This window comes from Pristiophorus japonicus, chromosome 1, assembly GCF_044704955.1.
Source record: "Pristiophorus japonicus isolate sPriJap1 chromosome 1, sPriJap1.hap1, whole genome shotgun sequence".
Taxonomy (NCBI): domain Eukaryota; kingdom Metazoa; phylum Chordata; class Chondrichthyes; family Pristiophoridae; genus Pristiophorus; species Pristiophorus japonicus.
In genome coordinates, this window is record NC_091977.1 from 387836066 (window position 1) to 387858644 (window position 22579).

At 46.4% G+C, this 22579-nt stretch overlaps 1 protein-coding gene across 1 annotated transcript in view; it reads left to right on the plus strand.

Moving 5' to 3' along the window:
• The window catches only part of LOC139274237 (somatomedin-B and thrombospondin type-1 domain-containing protein), a 61628-nt gene extending 41901 nt beyond the window's left edge, over positions 1-19727 (plus strand). Inside the window, exons 4-5 of the mRNA XM_070891231.1 lie at positions 17191-17367; positions 18314-19727. Of these exons, the coding sequence (XP_070747332.1) occupies positions 17191-17367; positions 18314-18431 (295 nt within the window). The 3' untranslated portion in view covers positions 18432-19727. The remainder of the gene's footprint in view (positions 1-17190; positions 17368-18313) is intronic.
• Positions 19728-22579: the final 2852 nt, after the last annotated feature.

A 22579-nucleotide genomic window follows, 5' to 3' on the forward strand; every position in this document is an offset into this window, starting at 1 on the left:
TTCAGATTTAACTGAATCACTTTCAAACTTAATATAAAATTCTATCATATTATGGGCACTCTTCCCTAAGGGCTCTTTGCTACAAGGTTATTAATTAACCTTTTCTCATTGCACAATACTAGATCTAAAATAGCCTGCTCCCGAGTTGGTTCCTCAACATACTGATCTAGAAAACTGTCTTGTATACATTCCATGAATTTGTTCTCCACATTATTACTGCAAATTTGGTTTGCCCAGTCTATATGTAGGTTAAAGTCCCCCATGATTAATGTATTACCCTTGTTACATGCGCCTCTAATTTCCTGATTACAACTACTGTCTGGGCACCTCTAAACAATTCTCACCAATGTTTTCTGTCACTTGCTGTTTCTTAGCTCCACCCAAATTGAATCTACTTCTTGATATTCGGAGCTAAGATCCTTTCTCTCTACTGTCTTTATCCCATCTTTTATTATCAGGGCTACCTCTCCTCCTTCTCCATTTTGCCTATCTCTTCTAAAGGTTAAGTGCCCTGGAATATTTAGTTCCCAACCTTGGTCACTTTGCAGCCACGTCTCCATAATGATTATTAGATCAAACCTATTCATTTCTATCTGCGCTATTAATTCAACTATTTTGTTGCGAATGCTTCGCGCATTCAGATATACAGGTTAAACCTCCCTTATCCGGCACCCTCTGGACCTGGCCTGTGCCGAATGAGAGATTTTGCCGGATCAGTGGAGGTCATCAGCCCATGGGGCGGGGTGTAGGAGATGGCCCAAGATCGGGGGGAGAGGGGGAGGAGGAGGTCGTCGGCCCGAGCAGGACCAGCGGGCCCCGAAGAGTCAGCGGGCGGGCGGGCCCTGAAGCTTCGGCGGGCCGGTGGGCCCCTAAGTGTCGGCGGCACGAGAGGGTCCGAAGTTTCGGCGCAGCCCAAACAAACCCTGAAGAGTCGGCGGACCGAGCAGGCCCCGAAGGGTCGGTGCGGCCCGAGCAAGCCCCAAAGGGTCGGCGGCCCAAGCAAGCCCCGAAGAGTCGATGGCCTGAGCGGGCCCCGAAGAGTCGGCGGCCCAAGCGGGCCCTGGCGGGTCGGCGGGCTGAGCAGGCCCAGAAGGGTCGGCGGGCCAAGCGGGCCCCAAAGACTCAGCGACATGAGCGGGCCCCGGAGCAGGCCTGACCACCGCTGTGGGGAGGAGCGGCCGACCCGAGGGTTATGGCTGCAGGCGTTCCAGCAGGGTGACGAGGAGGAGGCAGCTGATAACCCCGACATCGAGGAGAAAGATTATATTGCTGAGTACCTTGTACAAATTTTCTTTAATGTATGTTCTGAGACTGGGTAAGGAAGGATTTTGACGGGTTGAGTTCTGCGCATGCGTCACCCGGCGGCCGGGAATGGTGCAGGATGAGGGGTGCTGCCGGATAAGGGAGTCCCAGATAAGCGAGGTTCAACCTGTAGGGTCTTTAGTTTTTACCATTTTTCTATTTTTCCCTGATGTCACCTAAGTCATTGATGCCCTATTACCTTTGTTATTCTCTCTGTCCCTTCCTGACACACTCTGTTTATTTTTACCCCAAACTCTGCTCTGCTCTAGAGCCTTGACATTTCTCTTGCTGCTTTTAAATTTACTCTTTCCTGAATGCTCCCACATCGCCCCCCTCCTTCATTAGGTTAAAGCCATGTCTACTGCCCTAGTTATTCATTTCGCCAGGACACTGGTTCCAGCCCGTCCCAAGTGGTGCCCGTCCCTACGGAACAGCTCCCTCTTTCCCCAGTACTGGTGCCAGTGTCCCATGAAGCAAAACCCCTGCCTCCCACACCACTCTTTGAGCCACGCATTTAACCTTCTAACCTTCTTATCCCTATGCTAATTGTCGCATGGCTCAGGTTACAATCCAGAGATTATTGCCTTTGAGGTTCTGCTTTTTAAGTTAGATCCCAATTCCTCAAACTCTCGCAGCAGAACCTCATTCCTAGTTCTACCTATGTTGTTGGTTCCTACGTGGATCACGACAACTGGCTCCTCCCCTTCCCACTCCATGTTCTTCTCCAGCCACGAGGAGGTGACTTTAATCTTGGCACCAACTGTGAAGTGTGTTGCACCACTGAGTCAGGAAGAGACACTCAAACAGATGGACAAGAATGGTATAGAAAAGCAGGATGCTTTAATTGTTCTGTTAGGGGAAGAGATTCTTGCATCTTCAGGCCTGCCTGCAGCCTGGCAATGATACAGTTTTTTTTGTGTGGAAGTAATCCAGTGCTCATACACTAGACTCTTAAATATATCAGAAGTTCAAATCCTGAATTTGATATTTTCCCTCAGGCTTCCCCTCTAGTGTTTTGTCAGCCTTGACCATGACAATGAGAGGAAGGAGGGAAAATGGCCCAGGAGATACATTTTTGCACTGGTCAGGTCTGCCTCTTGGCAACAACCAAATTATGGCAATGAGCCAGTGGAGGCCTCAACAGCTGGATCATCCTACCCTTCTGACCAATTGAAGAGTCTGCCAATAAAGGAAGCATGAACGAAACAGGAAACAACATCGATAACATAACATTTTTAATGCATTGTTTACACTGGCTTTGTGATTTGTTTTGATGAAAGAACTGTGATCTGGCAGTAAGTGATCGGTACAAGCTGGCTAAGTTGTAGGCTTATTATCTGTTTTGAGTTCCATTATCCACTTCAGTTTTCCTTTTAACCAAATTCTGGCATAAACAAGCAAGATAAATATTTTCTTTTCATCTCTTTTATGGAATGATTCTATAAGCAGCAGAAGAAATCATATGACATAATAAAAGTTCCCGTTCTACAGGAGAAGGAGACAGGATTCTGAGTATATCTCAAAGAAGTTGCTGGCTTCTTTCTTTAAAAGGACAAACCAACACTTGTACAACAAAATGAGCATGTACTGCACCCTGTTTATGGAGAACATGGGCTAGATTTTACACTTTTGTGCAGATTGCCCAAATATGGGCGATATTTACGGCATGTGCGGTAAAAATGGGTTTTCAGATCGCCGGCTTATCGCTCATTCTCAAAGCCCTTAGTCTCCCCCCCCCGCCCCGTTGTTACATATGTAAACCTATAAATACCTTGATTAACCACCAGAGGCCTCATCCCCTGGAGTTCCAAGGGATCCCACAATCCTTTGGGAGCACCTGTACTTAAGGAGGCCTCATAGGCTGAAGAGGCACTCTGGAGACCTGTAACAAAAGACTAAGGTCACACTTTACTTTGAGCTCATAATATCTGGTCAGACTCTTTATTCATATATAACAACTGGCGATGAGATACAGATGACGAACCCTACTGCAACGATGCAGAGAACAGTGGGCATCCTGGAGAAATTTTCGGCGGAGATGAGTGGGAAATCTTCGTGGAGCGACTCGACCACTACTTCTTGGGCAACGAGCTGGAAGGAGAAGCGAACGCTGCCAAACGAAGGGCGATTCTCCTCAGCGTTTGCGGGGCACCAACATATGGCCCCATGAAAAATCGTATGATGATTTATGCAAACTGGTCCGGGAACATCTTAACCCGAAGGAAAGCGTTCTGATGGCAAGGTACCGGTTCTACATATACAAAAGGTCTGAAGGCCAGGAAGTGGCGAGCTATTTCGCTGAGCTAAGACGCCTTGCAGAACATCGCGAATTTGAAGGACATTTGGAGCACATGCTCAGGGATTTCTTTGTACTTGGCATTGGCCATGAAGTGATACTTCGCAAACTTTTGACTGTAGCGATCCCAACCTTGAGTAAGGCCATAGCGATAGCCCAGGCATTCATTGCCACAAGTGACAATACCAAGCAAATCTCTCACCACACGAGTGCTGCTGCAAGTACTGTGAACAAAGTAATGTTGTTTTCGAATCGCAATGTAGGGGGCAGGCCTCACATACCTGCAGCTGCACGTCCGCAGATGTCTCAGAGTCCACCATCAAGGCTGATGAATGCAAGGCCATTAACACCTTGTTGGCGCTGCGGAGGTGATCATCGTTTCCATTCATGCCGCTTCAAAGGATACATTTGCAAGGGCTGTGGAACAATGGGACACCTCCAACGTATGTGCAGGTGAGCTGCAAACCCTGCTAATCCTGCAAACCACCATGTTGCAGAGGAGGACAGATTCACAGCGGAACACGGCGAACCAGAGCCTCAGACCGAGGAGGCAGAGTTATATGGGGTGCGCACATTTACCACAAAGTGTCCCCTGATAATGCTGAAGGTTGAATTAAATGGACTCCTGGTGTCAATGGAGCTGGACACGGGCATGAGCCAGTCCATTATGAGCAAAAAGGCTTTTGATAAATTGTGTGCATCAAGGCCTCAAGGCCAGTCCTGACTCCCATTCGCACTAAACTGAGAACATACACAAAGGAACTGATTCCTGTAATTGGCAGTGCTACCGTAAAGGTCTCCTACGATGGAACGGTGCATAAGCTACCACTCTGGGTGGTACCGGGCGATGGCCCCACACTGCTCGGCAGGAGCTGGCTAGGGAATATATGTTGAAACTGGGACAACGTCCGAGTGCTCTCGTCCGTCGACAACACTTCGTGTGCACAGGTCTTAAACAAGTACCCCTCGCTGTTCGAACCAGGCATTGGGAAGTTCCAAGGAGCAAAAGTGCAGATCCACCTAATGCCGGGGGCATGACCCATCCATTACAAGACGAGAGCAGTACCGTACATGATGAGAGAGAGGGTGGAGATCGAGCTGGACCGGCTGCAATGAGAGGGCATCATTTCGCCGATCGAATTCAACGAGGGACCAGTCCGATTGTTCCAGTCCTCAAGAGAGACAGCACCGTCAGAATCTGTGGTGATTACAAGTAATTATCAATCATTTCTCCCTGCAGGATCAATACCCACAACCAAAGATAGACGACCTTTTTGCGATGCTGGCGGGAGGAAAGCTGTTCACGAAACTGGACTTGACCTCGGCCTGCATGATGCAGGAACTGGAGGAATCATCGAAGGGTCTCACCTGCATCAACACGCACAAAGGTCTCTTCATTTACAACAGATGCCTGTTTGAGATTCGATGAGCCGCGGCGATATTCCAGAGAAACATGGAAAGCTGACTGAAGTCAGTCCCACGCACCGTGGTCTCCCAGGTCAGGACACAGTCGAGCATCTGCAGAACCTGGAGGAGTTTCTTAGTCGGCTCAACTGCGTGGGGCTCCGGTTAAAATGCTCGAAGTGCATTTTCCTGATGCCTGAAGTGGAGTTCCTGGGGAGAAGAATCGTGGCAGACGGCATCAGGCCCACCGATTCAAAGACGGAGGCAATCAAGAACGCACCGAGACCACAGAACGTGACGGAGCTGCGGTCATTTCTAGGACTCCTGAACTACTTTGGTAACTTCTTACCGGGTCTCAGCACACTGTTAGAACCACTGCACGCCTTACTGCGTAAAGGAGATGAATGGGTATGGGGTAAAAGCCAAGAAAATGCCATTGTAAAAACTAGAAACCTGTTATGCTCAAACAAATTGCTTGTGTTGTATGATCCATGTAAGCGTTTGGTACTAGCATGTGATGCGTCGTCATACGGCGTCGGGTGTGTATTGCAAGAAGTTAATGAATCTGGGAAATTGCAACTGGTTGCTTATGCATCCAGAAGTCTGACTAAGGCTGAGAGGGCCTACAGCATGATCGAAAAAGAAGCGTTAGCATGTGTTTATGAGGTAAAGAAAATACATCAATATCTGGTTGGGCTCAAATTTGAATTAGAAATTGATCATAAGCCACTGATATCCCTCTTTTCTGAAAGTAAGGCGATAAATATGAATGCATTGGCCCGCATCCAGAGATGGCCGCTTAGGTTGTACACATACAACTACCCCATCCGCCACAGGCCAGGCACAGAAAACTGTGCCGATGCTCTCAGTAGGCTGCCATTGCCCACCACGGGGGTGGAAATGGCACATCCCGCAGATTTAGTCATGGTAATGGAAGCATTTGAGAGTGAGCAATCACCTGTTACCGCCCGACAGATTAGAACGTAAGAACATAAGAACATAAGAATTAGGAACAGGAGTAGGCCATCTAGCCCCTCGAGCCTGCTCCGCCATTCAATAAGATCATGGCTGATCTGGCCGTGGACTCAGCTCCACTTACCCGCCCGCTCCCCGTAAACGTGGATGAGCCAGGACCCCTTACTGTCCTTAGTAAAAAACGATGTGCTTCGTGGGAGCTGGTCCAGTGTCCCATTAGAAATGCAGGAAGATATAAAGACGTACCAGTGGCGCAAAGATGAAATGTCTATACAGGCGAACTGCCTTCTGTGGGGTAATCGGGTAGTGGTACCCAAAAAGGGCAGGGACACTTTCATTAGTGATCTCCACAGTACCCAACCAGACATTGTAATGATGAAAGCGATAACCAGATCCCACATGTGGTGGCGCGGTATCAATGCGGACTTAGAGTCTTGTGTGCACAAATGTAACACATGTTCACAGTTAAGCAATGCACCCAGGGAGGCACCACTAAGTTTATGGTCTTGGCCTTCCAAACTGTGGTCTATGTCGACTATGCAGGCCCGTTCTTGGGTAAAATGTTCCTAGTGGTTGTAGATGCGTATTCCAAATGGATTGAATGTGAGATAATGTCGGCAATACGTCCGCTGCCACCACTGGAAGCCTGCAGGCCATGTTTGCCACGCACGGCCTGCCTGATGTCCTTGTGAGCGACAACAGGCCGTGTTTCACCAGTGCCGAGTTCAAAGAGTTCATGACCCGCAATGGGATCAAACATGTTACATCTGCCCCGTTCAAACCAGTATCCAATGGTCAGGCAGAGAGAGCAGTGCAAACAATCAAGCAGAGCTTGAAGAGGGTAATTGAAGGCTCACTGCAGATTCACCTATCCCGAGTCCTGCTTAGTTCCCGCACAAGACCCCACTCGCTCACTAGGATTCCACCCACTGAACTGCTCATGAAAAGGGCACTCAAGACAAGGCTCTCGTTAGTCCACCCTGATCTTTAGGAACAGGTAGAGAACAGGCGGCTTCAACAAAGTACATAAAATGATAGCACAAATGTGTCACGCGAAATTGAAATTAATGATCCTGTATTTGTGTTGAACTATGGACAAGGTCCCAAATGGCTTCCCGGCACTGTCATGGCCAAAGAGGGGAGTAGGGTGTTTCGGGTCAAACTTTCAAATGGACTCATCTACAGGAAACACTTGGACCAAACCAAACTCAAATTCACAGACAATCCAGAGCAACCCACATTAGACCCTACCTTTTTTGACCCCTCAACACACACACCAGTGACAACCGACACAGCGGTTGACCACAAAGCAGAACCCATCACCCGCAGCAGCCCAGCAGGCCTCACCATACCAGGCAGCCTAGCAAGGCCAGCTGCACAGCAGCCCAGCGAGGGCCCAACAAACGATTCACTAAAACCAGCATTTGCACCGAGATGATCAACCAGGGAAAGAAAGGCCCCAGATTGACTCACCTTGTAAATAGTTACACTATTGACTTTGGGGGGAATGTTGTTATATATGTAAACCTGTAAATACCTTGTTTAACCACCAGAGGGCTCATCCCGTGGAGTCCCAAGGGATCCCACAATCTCTTGGGAGAACCTATACTTAAGGAGGCCTCACAGGCTGTAGAGACACTCTGGAGACTGTAATAAAAGACTAAGGTCACACTTTACTTTGAGTTCACAGTATCTGGTCAGACTCTTTATTCATACATAACAGTTATCACGAGAGATCTGAAATGGGCGTCAGAGTTAAATCTTTCTGACCTTCTGCCGTAAAGTGTTACCGTCATTAGCAACGGCATGGCAATGCTCGTTTCCCGCGATTCATTACATGCGCAGAAGAGGAGACAGAGAGAGAGTGAGCAGAGAGGGACTGAAAGCATGTTTAAGTGTGGTGTGTGCTTGTTTGGCTGTTATGGGAGGCATGAGGGAGATTCACCAGCAGCAAAAAGCCTAAGCACCCAGAACATAGTTGCCACCGAATTTTTGTCCAACAAATAATATATAACATGGAAGGGATGGAGGAGGCCCTGCAGCTGTTAGCTAGGAACACTGGTGGCAGAGGGCTCCCAGTGGTCCCGGAGCGCGACACTGCACCTTAAGGTGCCGCACCCCCATTGCCAACCACACATGAGAGCCAGGAGCAACATCTTGCTTCTGGCTCAGAGCACGTTCCCACCTCAGGACTGTCCTCTCCTGTCTCCGTCCAAGCATCGGTTCGGCCGTCATCCCCCCACCCCCCAATGAAGCAGCACCTGAGGAACTCCTCGGCCAGGCGGCTTGGTGTCAGGAGTGGAAGGGGAAGGGGTAGAGGTGGGGATGAGAAGCGGTGGCGGGGAGGGGGTGGGGGGTGGAGGGTCGGTTTTTACAGATCTACTTATGATTTCAGACAAATGTTCAGTTTAAATGTTTTTTATTTAACATAACCTAGTTGTGCATTGGCTCAGATAGCTGCACCGTTACATACTGGTGATTCCTTAACATCAAAGGATATAATTACACTTAACTTCAATCAACTTAAACTTTAACTGTCATCAAGGTGATGCCCACCATTGATTTTCACCTGCACACCCAGCAGTGTGTCAGTCTTGTAAATAACACCAACGTTCTTCTCGGCTTCGGTGTGGGTGTCACACAGGGGGTCATCAGCCAGGTGGCGAGGTCATATCCTTTGTCACCAAGCATCCAGCATTGACCTTGTGGCTGATTGTTAAACAAGTCAGATATAGTGCTCTCACACAGGATGTGAGCACCATGGATGCTGCCCGGAAATTTTGCATTCACTGCCATAATAACTTGCTGGTGGTCAACAACGAGTTGCAGAGTCAGGGGGGCCAAGTTTCGGCCTGTTTTTTTGGAGCAACTGGTTTAGAACGGAGTATCTTAGAAATTTGAATTCTCGGCATTTAGTTTGCTCCAGTTCTAGTCAGTTAGAACAGTTTCACTTTGGAATAGAATTTCTTTTTCAAAAGGGGCGTGTCTGGCCACTTACGCCTGTTTTCAAAGTTTAGGCAGTGAAAACTTACTCCAAACTAACTTAGAATGGAGTAAGTGAAGATTTTTGTGCGTTCGAAAAAACCTTGTCTACACTTTAGAAAATCAGGTGTAGGTTACAAATTAGGCGTAGGGAATGAGGTGGGGGGGAAGGGAAGTCATTAAATTCTGCAATCAATCCTTAGTTATACTTATACAAATATTATACAAATAAATCCAACCTGAATAAAAATTTATAAGCAAAGAAAATATTAAATAAACCATGTTCCTACCTGTGTGAAACAGCAGCAGGCTTCGAGCTGCTGTGCTTCAGGCAGGCCTTTCATGTTGGAGACAGGCAGGGGGGTGGCGTCAGTATCTCGATGGCAGCCCCAACAGCGGCAGCAAGCTTCGAACTGAGCTGCGGTGCTTCAGGCAGGCCGTCATTCTCTTAGTGGCTGGCCGTGAAGAATCAGCACCGGACGGATGTGAGGCCATTCGGCCATGGGATAGCAGCGGTGTCAGTGGCTGGCCAGCAGCCAAACAATCAACGCCGGACACACGCAGCTCTTTAAGGTTCTTGAGGCCATTTGGCCACGCTTTAGGGGCGGCGTCAGTGGCTCAACGGCAGCCGAAGATACAGCAGCAGCCTTCAAGCTGTGAGGGGGACTGAGGCCATTTGGACAAGGAGAGGCAGCCACAGTTTTATACTTAAATTTGCAGAATGGGTGCTGCATTGTCAACACCACATATTATGCAATGGTTTGCCATCAATTCACTGCATAGGAGAGAATTGATTAGAGCTCACCGCACCAGGAATGTTGTAGCCCGTAGGTTGATGGGCAGGAGACCATACCCACGTCGACAATATCGAACCAGGCGCTCGTAGCTGGACATGAGCGAGGATGATTGTGTGAAAAGGCTGCGTTTTCGCAGAGAAGTTGTCACTGAGATCTGTGATATGGTGAGAGCAGATTTGCAGCCCAGAAACAAAACGCCAACTGCCTTGTCTGTTGCAGTGAAAGTAACAGCTGCACTTTCTTTCTATGCCTCGGGATCGTTTCAGGCTACAACTGGAGATGTGTGTGCCATCTCTCAACGTGCAATACATGCCTGCGTTTACCAGGTCACGGCTGCACTATATGCATGAAGGAATGACTTCATCAATTTCCCAATGACCGCACAAGCGATCCGTGAGAGGGCTGTGGGCTTCTTCAGTATTTCCGGCTTCCCAAAGGTACAGGGCTGCATTGATTGTACCCACATAGCCTTGCGAGCACCTGTGGAGGATTCTGAGCAGTACCGAAATAGGAAAGGTTTCCACTCTATCAATGTGCAGCTCGTGTGTGACGACAAGCAGCGCATCATGTCAGTCGATGCGAGATACCCTGGCAGCACCAACGATGCGTTCATCCTACGCGACAGTGTTATATCTGACATGTTTCAGCAGCAGCCAGAAGGGCCGAGCTGGCAACTGGGAGACAAAGGGTACGGCCTGACCACCTGGCAGTTGCTATACTCTCCTCAGATTGTCGGTCACTTCACTGTTGTGTGCTACATGCTTCATAACTTAGCCATCATGAGGCAGCAGGAGCTGGTAGTGGAACCAGAAGACCTACGTGAGGGTCCAGTGCATGATGATAGTATTATGGAAGAGCAAGATGTGGATAATAGCGACAATCAGGAAAGCATGCAAGTGCCTGATACCGGAGCACGAGGTCGGAGGAGGGCCGTCCATCGTGCCCCTTTAACGATTGCTCGAGCCTTGCGCCAGCAGCTCATCCGTGAACACTTCAACTACTGATGCCTGAGGGCTCTGCGACCACTTTTGCGCATGGACATGTTTATTCTTTGCAGTCGTTCCTACGTTGTGTTGTGTTAATGGAACATGAAACAGTTTTAATAAAAAAATATTTTATTGAAAAGTTAACGTCACTGTAATAAAATATTTGTTGTATCAAACTATACTTTTTAATATGACTCTTGAAGATCACTTAAAAACTTTAAGATCACTTATAACTTGTAAAGTTACAAAAGTTACAAAACAATTTCGATGTGAAAAATGTTACACCCTAAGATCACTTACACTTCAAGATCACTTTTTAGATGCAAAATTAAATAAGTTACAGAATGTGAGAGCATTTACACTATAAGATCACTTGAAAACCCTGAGATCACTTATATGTTGTAAAGTTACAAAATTTACAAAACAGTTTCAATGTGAAAAATCTTACACTCTGAAGAACACTTAAACTTCAGGATCACTTTTTAGGTGCAAAATTAAATAAGATACAAAAAAATGTGAGAGCATTTACACTATAAGATCATTTAAAAACCATAAGATCCCTTATAAGTTGTAAAGTTACAAAACTTACAAAACAATTTCAATTTCAAAAACGCTACTACAGCTACATCAAGAACAAGAACAAAAGCAGCAAAGAAAGGCTGCCACTATGTCTCATCCATATCTCAGTGAATGTTCACTTCCTCATGGGGGTGTCATTTGATTGGCTGGGCTGTGTGCCCTTATTGCAGCAGCTACCTCAACCAGGCCCTCCCTGACGGCCTGTGCTGACACTTGCATGCCTTCCCTGACGGCCTGTGCCGTCGATTGCACTCCCTCGGACATTCCCTCCCTAAGTTCCCGTGTCATTATTGCTATTTCTCCCGTCAGGACCGTCAACTCTTCACCCACTGCACTGATGCTACCGATGAGTGATCGGGTAAGCTCATTGGTCTCCATACCCAATGCCACAACCTGAGCTGCATCTGTTGCACGCTGCATCTCAGGAGAGCGTGTCTCCAATCTCCTTCTCCTCTGCCTGGGTCTGCCTCATGGCACCACTACACTGGGAGGCGCGGGCACCGACGGTGGGACGCTCGATGTTGCAAGCGGCACCACTACATAGGGAGGCGCGGCTGGGACTGTGGGACGCTCGGTGTTCCAGACGACTGAACTGGAGGGAGAGGCTCGGGCTGGAATGGTGGGATGCTCTGTGTTGCAGACGGCAGTACTAGAGAGAGAGGCTCGGGCTGGGATGGTGGGACACTCGGTGTTCCAGACGACAGCACTCGAGTGCGAACCATGAGCTGGGATGTTGGACGAATGGGTGTAAACTGCTCAATGATATCAGCAGCAGCACTGGGACCCGCAGCGTTGGAATCAAAACCATAGTAGGTGGAATCAGAACCTATGCGAGAGGGAGGCGTAGGCTCGGACGGTAGTGCACTGAATGTAGAATGCTGCATTATACCAGCAGCACCACTGGGACCCGCAACATTGGAATCAAAACCATGGAAGGTGGAACCAAGATCTATGCTAGGGGTTGAAACTCTGATGCCCCTTGATGGGGGCTCATAAACATTAATTTGGAAGCTCTCCTCTGCAGACATTTCAGTCGTCGCTGCCATCATCCAGTCTGGATCGTCCACAGCTGGTTGTACTGGTTCTTGTTCTGTATCTTCAGGATCCTCAGGGTTGGCAGCAGCAGCATTGTCATCATCATCGTCATCATCATCATCATCATCATCATGTTCTGCAAAATACATCAGAACAGTTAAATGTTTAACAGCAAGGGAGGGGGCCGGATGGGTGGCATGAGTACTCTCACACATAGCAGGTTAGGCAGCAGGTTGATTTAAAGGGCCACGATGCATTTTCAGGACTTAGCCTCTTCCTCGCGTATGGGCCCAGCTTGTGTTGTACTGATTGCTTTTCTCCATGTACAACTCATCATAGCAGCTACCCTTTGTTCCAAGGGTGTCAGTGGATGCAGATTGGGCATGCCTCCTCCTGTCCGAGTTGCCTCCCTTTTGTTGTGGGCCAATTTCTTCTGCAAAGAGTAAAATATAACTTTTTACAGAGTGTGTCAGTCTGGAAGGTGGGACATACAGATAGCCAGGTTACAATTACGATTAAATTAAAAATGGGAAATATTCCTTACACTAACTACTTGACCAAGGTTGTGCCATTTCTTTTTACACTGGCTTCCAGATCTCATGGTATGCACCACTGCACAGTAATCTTCTGCAACTTGGTTCCACCGTTTCTTCATTTCTTTTGGTGGCACTTTTATGCGACCTCTGTTACTGGTATCTAGCTCCTGCCATCTCTGCTCAATTACGTTGACTAATATCTCTACTTCCTCATGCAAGAAATTATTTGTTCTTGGTGGACGTTGATCCATTGCAAAGTTAAATTGGCACTCTTATTTCTCAAAACACACAGTCCTTAATTTGCATGCACCAATGCAGCACCGGTTCTGCAAGTTTAGCAGTGAAAAGCTGAACTCACTGATTTCAGCAGGTGATTTATTCAACAGTGCTGCTAAAAGCACTCCCTCACACACAAAAATATCACAAAAATTAAATTACAAGCCTTTCCAGGGGTCCAAGAGACAAATCTTCACTTTTTCTCCAGTCCCTTTAAAAATAGCCGAGTGCCAATGTTTGTTTGACACTGCGCGTGTGCGCACGCTCCAACGCGCACGCGCACGGTTGCCGGCACGACGTTGGCTCATTTAAATTAGACCCGCCCCCCCCACTGCTGACAGAATTGGCGCGAGTGTTTGGCTCCGCCCCCCCGCTGTGAAGAGCGCACCGCGCCAAGCTGAGATCGAGCTCCGAGGAGCCGGAGAATGTCGCAGTTTTTTTCATGCGCACTTTTGGTGCAAAGAACAGGCATGCAGCTCGGGGCTACGCCGTTTTCGGCGCGGCCGGAAACTTGGGGCCAGGGAGTGGAATCCCTTGCGGTTCTTGAAAACCTCTGCATCCTGAAAAATTGCCCGCATCGCAATGTGCGTACAGTCTATTGCTCCCTGCACCTTGGGGAAGTTAGCAATTCGGTAGAATCCTAAAGCCCTCTCAGTCTGAGCCTCCCTGGTCATAGGGAAGCTGAAAAAGTCCATCCTGTGTGTGTACAGGGCTTCAGTGACCTGTCTAATGCAGCAATGTGTGGCATGCTGAGAAATACCACAAATGTCGCCAGCTGAGGCCTGAAAAGAACCCGACACGTAGAACGACAGTGCCGCGGTGACTTTGACCTCGACGGACAGTGCGATCCTAATGGTGCTGGCAGGCTGCAGATCTCTCCTTATGAGCTGGCATATCTCACTGATAACCTATTTGTGGAAGCGCAGTCTCTGAAGGCAGGTGGTGTCGGTCAAGTTGAGGTAAGACTGCTTCTCCCTGTACTTGCGGAGGGTGTAACATCTGGTTCTCCTCATCAGTCTGTCACGTCTTACATTGGGCACATGATGCTGTTGAGCGTACCTTCTGCCATCTCGAGTCTGCAGCATGTAAGTGGTCATCAAGAGAGGGTGAGAAAGGACAGGCCCCATTCTAATAGCTATCTGTTTTCCACCGATTTGTCACAAATTTGGACTTTCAGAAGGCTTTCGACAAGGTCCCACACAAGAGATTAATGTGCAAAGTTAAAGCACATGGGATTGGGGGTAGTGTGCTGACATGGATTGAGAACTGGTTGTCAGACAGGAAGCAAAGAGTAGGAGTAAATGGGGACTTTTCAGAATGGCAGGCAGTGACTAGTGGGGTACCGCAAGGTTCTATGCTGGGGCCCCAGCTGTTTACACTGTACATTAATGATTTAGACGAGGGGATTAAATGTAGTATCTCCAAATTTGCGGATGACACTAAGTTGGGTGGCAGTGTGAGCTGCAAGGAGGATTCTATGAGGCTGCAGAGCGACTTGGATAGGTTAGGTGAGTGGGCAAATGCATGGCAGATGAAGTATAATGTGGATAAATGTGAGGTTATCCACTTTGGTGGTAAAAACAGAGAGACAGACTATTATCTGAATGGTGACAGATTAGGAAAAGGGGAGGTGCAACGAGACCTGGGTGTCATGGTACATCAGTCATTGAAGGTTGGCATGCAGGTACAGCAGGCGGTTAAGAAAGCAAATGGCATGTTGGCCTTCATAGCGAGGGGATTTGAGTACAGGGGCAGGGAGGTGTTGCTACAATTGTACAGGGCCTTGGTGAGGCCACACCTGGAGTATTGTGTACAGTTTTGGTCTCCTAACCTGAGGAAGGACATTCTTGCTATTGAGGGAGTGCAGCGAAGGTTCACCAGACTGATTCCCGGGATGGCGGGACTGACCTATCAAGAAAGACTGGATCAACTGGGCTTGTATTCACTGGAGTTCAGAAGAATGAGAGGGGACCTCATAGAAATGTTTAAAATTCTGACGGGGTTAGACAGGTTAGATGCAGGAAGAATGTTCCCAATGTTGGGGAAGTCCAGAACCAGGGGACACAGTCTAAGGATAAGGGGGAAGCCATTTAGGACTGAGATGAGGAGGAATTTCTTCACCCAGAGAGTGGTGAGCCTGTGGAATTCTCTACCACAGAAAGTTGTTGAGGCCAATTCACTAAATATATTCAAAAAGGAGTTAGATGAAGTCCTTACTACTAGGGGAATCAAGGGGTATGGTGAGAAAGCAGGAATGGGGTACTGAAGTTGCATGTTCAGCCATGAACTCATTGAATGGCGGTGCAGGCTAGAAGGGCCGAATGGCCTACTCCTGCACCTATTTTCTATGTTTCTATGTTTCTAAAGAATGAATGTCCTCACGAAGATACCTATAAAATTCCAATCATCCACAGTATGATAAAGATGTTTGTTTAAATGTTCACATCACCTCCAAAGACCTCCATTGTACATCCGAACTCCCCCGAGGTTGAAGCAGAGCAGCCTTTTAAATGATGCGACATGTGATTTAGAACATGGCGTCCATACCACTGTGATTAATTCTGGTTGGTTCCACTTTTTCCGGTGATTTTTTAGGCGAGAGATATTGTGGGCGAGATGTGTGCAAGGTGGTGAAAATGATGCTGGGCGATCACCTGGGCGTTAGTTTTGGCAATTGTGATCTTTACGACAAAATAAATTGGGCGGATAGTATTATTGAATATCGGCGTTAATTATGTGCGGAAAGTAAACCTGGGCAATATTATGGGCGTTGGTTTCGCTCCTTCTGATGATTCCACCCCAAAAAAGTAGGCAGACGGTATTATTTTTCCCCGGTATTACGTACATAGAGAAAGTAACGCTCGGTGATAAATGTCCAAAAAAATGGGCGTCAGTTTCCATTTTGTGGCTAAATGAGTGATATCTGGGCGTTATACCTCATTTCAGCGGTAAACTGGACGTTAAGTGGGTGTTATGCATGCAAAAATGTGTAAAATCTAGCCCCATGTCTCTCCTGTCAGGAATGCAGTCACAATGCTCCATGTTTAATGGGAAGCATGCATCAAATATATAGGGGCCGATTTTAACTTGCTCAAATTGCATTAACGAGCATTAACAGTCTCAAAAGCGTGTCGGTAGACATTAACACTGATGCTGCAAGCCTTTTTAAAAGAATTTATTGCTGAATGGCAGAACCGCCTGCCTGTTTCAGGTGGTAGGCCCATTAAAGAAGCAAATTGGGGTTTTACGATGCACATTGGGTCCTGAACAGACGTGAACAGAACCTGTGCCAGTCACTCTGCGACCATTTTTACAGGTGGTTTTTGATCTTTACATTAAAAAAGGCCACAAATGACTAAATAATCTGGGCTGCTCTCATCCTGGGCTCCTCTCCCACGATCCCCCCTACCCCCAAGGGGCCCAAGAGAGTTGCTACAGTGCCTCTTGTAGATGGTGCACACTGCAACCAAGTTGTGCTGGTGGTAGAGGAGGATATATTGGCCTTGGAAGGAATGCAGTGCAGATTCACCAGAATATCACCAGGACTCCAAAGATTAAATTATGAGGAAAGATTGCATAAACTAGGTTTATATTGCATGGAATATAGAAGTCTAGGAGGTGATTTGATTGAGGTTTTTACGATTTTGAAGGGAATTGATAGGGTAGATAGAGGAAACTTTTTCCACTGGTGGGGACTCAAGGACAAGGGAAAGATTCTTAAAATCAGAGCCAGGGTATTCAGGAGAGAAGTTAGGAAACACTTCTTCACGCAAACAGTGGTAGAAGTATGGAACTCTCTCCCACAAAAAGCAGCAGATATTAGCTCAATTAATTTTAAAATCTGAAATCAATAGATTTTCTTCTAGCCAAGGGTATAAAGGGATATGGAGCCAGGCAGGGTGGATGAAGTTAGGATGCAGGCTAGTCATGATCTCATTGAATGGCAGAACAGGCTCGAGCTGAATGACCTACTCCTGCTCCTATGTTCTTAATTCACTTTTACTTCTTATGTTATTAATCAGGTATTGTACAGAGTTTACGATTGAATCGCTGTCCTTCCACTGCACTGTAGAAAATCGTCCATTTGCTAGATGGATGCAGTATCTCCGAGAAGGTTACACTGTCTGTGTAACATGTCAGCCACCAGCCATGAATTCACCCAACCACCGTTGTCATGGTGATGGGGCAAGCGACAATGGGTAATTATGAACTCAATCAAATGTGCATGTATGAAGAGTAAATATATGCAGTTAATTCATTAATTTACCAGGTGCTATTTCTTGAGTTTTCCAGTTTCTGAAATATTTTCCTATTATTGAACAATATCAGCTCATTAGTAACTTTGAACCGAATAGGTTGGTTTTAAATTCTGTTCATTAGTACAAACATATCACTGCTGATCATGACGTGGGTCAAATCAGAAAATGCACACCTCATTTACTATGGATAGTATACATATTCTATTGTATATGTTCATAGTATATCCATCGTCTTGTGCCAAGTGTGCACCTCTCACAACAGGACACCACAATTCACAGTGTTACTTTTTGCTACTGATGCAAAGCAATCTTAAAAAAAAGAAAGTTAATTATTACATGATGGTTCTTCTGGTCTGGAGCCAGAAATTTATAAGCAGTACAATTGTCCTTGGGAGTTTACAATTAGCTACAATTGCCTGGATTTGCCGATTTAGATCACTTGCGCACAATGAATACTTGAGCAGTGGCCTTAAAAGGACAGACCAGGTTATTGGCTAATCGTGCTTCAGTCCCCAGACTATCCACAAACACTGCCACAGGAGATCCTCCAATATTATGTTAAATTATGTTAATATCAGTTGTGGTGTCTTTCCCAGCTTGAAAGCACACATACGACCATGTTTCAAGTACTCTTTACAGATGCGGACAGACCTGTTCTATATTTCCAGCATTTCCTGCCTTTATTTTAATCGTCCAAATGTGTGTATTCTATAATTCAGATCAGTTTTAGAACTTTCAGTTTTGTTGTCAGGTTTGTTTTGTTATCAAAGCGAGTCTTTTTGTGTCTGTATCTCTATGTACACAGCTTTCCATATATGCTGACACGGTTTGTACTTCTTGTGTTAAGTTTATTATTTATCTTTTTTCATGTTTGCGTTTCTGGCAGGACTCATATTTTCCAATGGCAAGCAGTGGGTAATTCTCGATGTAGAGGAACGTGGAAAAAAGTGCGTGAGGTGGCACAGTGTTCATGCCCCATTGTCCACAGTTTCATATTTACTTAAGAAGACATTCCTTATTTTAGAAACTTTCCACACTAAGTTATAAACGACGTTATGTAATGTTAAGCCTACATTTATAACAATCTGACAAAAACACCACTCATCTTGCTTTCAAGATCACACTTTTGGAAGTATTAATGTAAAACAGGACTGGATCGCTCCGAATGTGAATGAAGATCTTTAGAAAGACCAGTTCAAATGTTTAATAAAACTGGCACAGGTCTGAAGACACAATCTGTGAATTTTATACTGTATTCTTGGGTTTTAAACTTTTGTTTAAAAATAGAAATGCCTCTTGACATACAGCAGACATTGATTGTTTGCTTAAGTATTTAATTTCAAATTCATGACATACTTTTCATTAGTATTTTGAAATTAATTTAAATCAATAAGAATGCATGTAGGGAACTTGCCCTTTCGGGTTCGAATCTAGTCTAGACAAGTGGGAGGGAAAAGTTCAGACAGCCAAAGCAACTGCCAGTGGAGATGTACAAAACACCAACTTGCCACTCATTAAACAGTGACTGAGCAATTTTACTAAGGGTGCTGTAAAATTAGAGTGGAATGCAAATGAGATGATGGGTTCCGTGGACAATGCTCTTCTAAAGTGGGGGCTCAGGCACATTCGCTGGATTTGGTGGAGTGAGTTTTGCATTGCATCTGGACCATGCTTTACCTGACCTTGGGATGAAGGATGCAATCAAATAGCCAGAAAATATTGTTCTATCCCCCAGGCAAGTCAACACATTTTTATAAGCACAAAATCAAATGTGTATTTTTGGACTTGCTGCTCAGTACCAATTTGGAGATTGTGCAGTATTCCTTCATACCAACCATGCTGTTGTAAGGCAAATTTGGAAAAAAAGATCATTGAAAGACCGTTTGGTCATTTTACTTACGATGCATGCAATTTTTGTCTGATTTAAAGGATTATTAAAATTTGGGGAGAATGGAGAACATACATCCTAAAGATAGAGAAAAAAAATGTGAACAACATTTTTCATGATCCTTGATGAATCATTAAGTGTTAGTTTGGGCTTCTGTTCAGCTGTAATAACATCAACTATAGAAAACAGCATGGGCTTTACATGTATTTGAAACAGCTTACGAGAAAACACTGCACTTAAATACTGCTGAGGTAAAGATACAAAAGTTTCACTCAAAAATATAACATTGTCCCTTAAATCACAAGCTTTGTTCAATTTAATGTTACATTAAACTCATTTGTAATGTACATTTGGCAACACAGAAAAAAATTAGTTAAGTTTTGCAAATAAAGTGTAAAAAATTTGTAGCATCTGTCAACAGTGAAATTTGGACTGATTTTATTTACCAGAAACATCTGATTGGGCAAATGATTGAGAAATAATAACTGGAGTACATGTAGTTATTTAATTTCAGTTTATTGCAGACAAGTATATGAGATATGACTATGGGCTAGATTTTACACTTTTGTGCATATCGCTCAAAAATGGGCATTATTTCTAGCGTGGATGGTAAAAATGGGTTTTCAGATCGTCGGCTTCTCACCCATTCTCAAAGCACCTAGTCTCCATTTTTTAAATTGGGCGTTACCTCAAACGATATGAAATGGGCGGTAGCGTTAAATCTCTCTGACCTTCTGCCGTAAAGTGTCGCCGCCCTTAGCAACGGCATGGCAATGCACGATTCCCGCGATTCAGGAGGTCAAGGGTCATCATAACATGCGCAGAAGAGGAGACAGAGAGAGAGGGAGCTGAGAGGGACTGAAAGCATGTGTGGGTGTGGTGTGTGCTTGTTTGGCTGTTGTGGGAGGCACGAGGGAGATTCACCAGCAGCAAAAAGCCTACGAAGCACCAAGAACATAGTTGACACCAAGTTTTTGTCCAACAAATAAGATATAACATGGAAGGGATGGAGGAAGCCTTGGAGCTGGTAGTCAGGAACACTGGTGGCAGAGGGCTCGCTGTGGTCCCCAAGGTGCCGCACCCCCATTGCCAACCACACATGAGAGCCAGGAGCAACATCTTGCTTCTGGCTTGGAGCACGTTCCCACCTCGGGACTGTCCTCTCCCATATCCGTCCAAGCAGCAGTTCAGCCATCATCCCCCCACCCCCCCGCCAATGAAGCATCGTCTGAGAAGCTTCTCGGTCAGGTGCCTTGGAGTCAGGAGGGGAAGGGGAAGGGGTCGAGGTGGGGAGGAGAAGCGGGGGGGGGGGGCGGGGGTGGGGGTGGCGGGGGAAGATTTGGTTTTTACAGAAATATCAATGATTTCAGACAAATGTTAGGTTTAAATGTTTTTTATTCAACAAAACCTTGTTGCACATTAGCTCAGATAGCTGCACCGTTACATGCTGGTGATTCCTTAACATGAAAGGGTATAATTACACTCAACTTCAATCAACTTAAACTTTAACTATCACCAAGGTGATGCCCACCATTGATGTATGATCTACACACCCAGCAGTGTGTCAGTCTTGTAAATACCATCAATGTTCTTTCAGGCAAAGCGCTCAATGATGAGCTCCTGATGTAAGGCTCTTGCAGCTATCATGCCACCACGGGCCCTTTCATGCGGTCTACAGGGGGGCGGGGGCATGGCTTCAGCATCAGCCTGATAGTGTGGCCCAAGGTCAGCATTTGCCTCCTCTTCCTCTCTGTGGTGAGGTGGACTGTCAGATTCTTCAGGCAATTTTTGTCCCCTCCTGATAGCCAAGTTGTGCAGCTTGGAACACACCACCACGAATTAAGCTATCTGCTCAAGGTGGTATTGGAGCTTGCTTCCTGAGTGGTCCAGGCATTTAAAGCGCTGCTTAAGCACTCCAATGGTTTTCTCCATGATATTGCAAGTGGCTCTGTGGCTCTCGTTTTATCGCCTCTCGGCTTCGGTGTGGGTGTCATGCAGGGGGTGTCATCAGCCAGGTGGCGAGGCCATATCCTTTGTCACCAAGCATCCAGCATTGACCTTTGTTAAACAAGTCAGATACAGTGCTCTCATGCAGGATGTGAGCATCATGGATGCTGCCCGTAAATTTAGCATTCACTGCCATTATAATTTGCTGGTGGTCGATAACGAGTTGGACATTTAGGGAATGGAATCCCTTGCAGTTCCTGAAAATCTCTGCATCCTGAAAAGGTGCCCACATCGCGATGTGTGTAGAGTCTATTGCTCTCTGCACCTTGAGGAAGTTTGCAATTTTGGAGAATCCGATAGCCCTCTCAGTCAGTGCCTCCCTCGTCATAGGGAAGCTGATCAAGTCCCTCCTGCATGCGTACAGGTCTTCAGTGACCTGTCTAATGCAGCGATGTGTGGCATGCTGAGAAATACCGCAAATGTCGCCAGTTGAGGCCTGAAAAGAACCCGACGCGTAGAACGACAGTGCCGTGGTGACTTTGATCTCGACCGACATTGCAGTACTGATGGTGCTGGCAGTCTGCAGATCTCCCTTTATGAGCTGGCATACCTCAGTGATAACCTCTAAGTGGAAGCGCAGTCTCCAAAGGCAGGTGGTGTCGGGCAAGTCGAGGGAAGACCGCTTGTCCCTGTACTGGCGGCGGGTGTAACGTCTGGTCCTCCTCATCAGTCTGGCACTTCTTACATCGGGCACATAATGCTGTGGACCGTACCTTCGTCCATCTTGAGTCTGCAGCATGTAATTGGTCATCAAGAGAGGGCGAGAAAGGATAGACCCCATTGCAATTGCTCTCTGTTTTCCACCGATTGGTCACAAAGAATGACTGTCCCGACGAAGACACCTATTAAATTCCAATCAGTCACAGTATGGTCAAGATGTTTGTACAGATGTTCACATCACCTCTAAAGACCTCCAGAATACATCCGAACTCCCCCAAGGTTGAAGCAGAGCAGCCTTTTAAAGAATGCGATATGTGATGTAGAACATGGCGTCCATAATGCTGTGATTACTTTCGGTTAGTTCCATTTTTTCTGGGTGTTTTTTTGGGCGAGCGATATTGTGGGCGATATGTGTGCGAGGTGGTGAAAGTGATGCAGGGCGATCTCATGGCGGTTAGCTTCGGCAAATGTGATCTTTACGACAAAAAAAAGTGGGCGGTCGGTATTATTGAATCTCGGCGTTAATTCCGTGTGGAAACTACAGCTGGGCGATATTATGGGCGTTGATTTCGCTTATTCTGATGATTCCACCCAAAA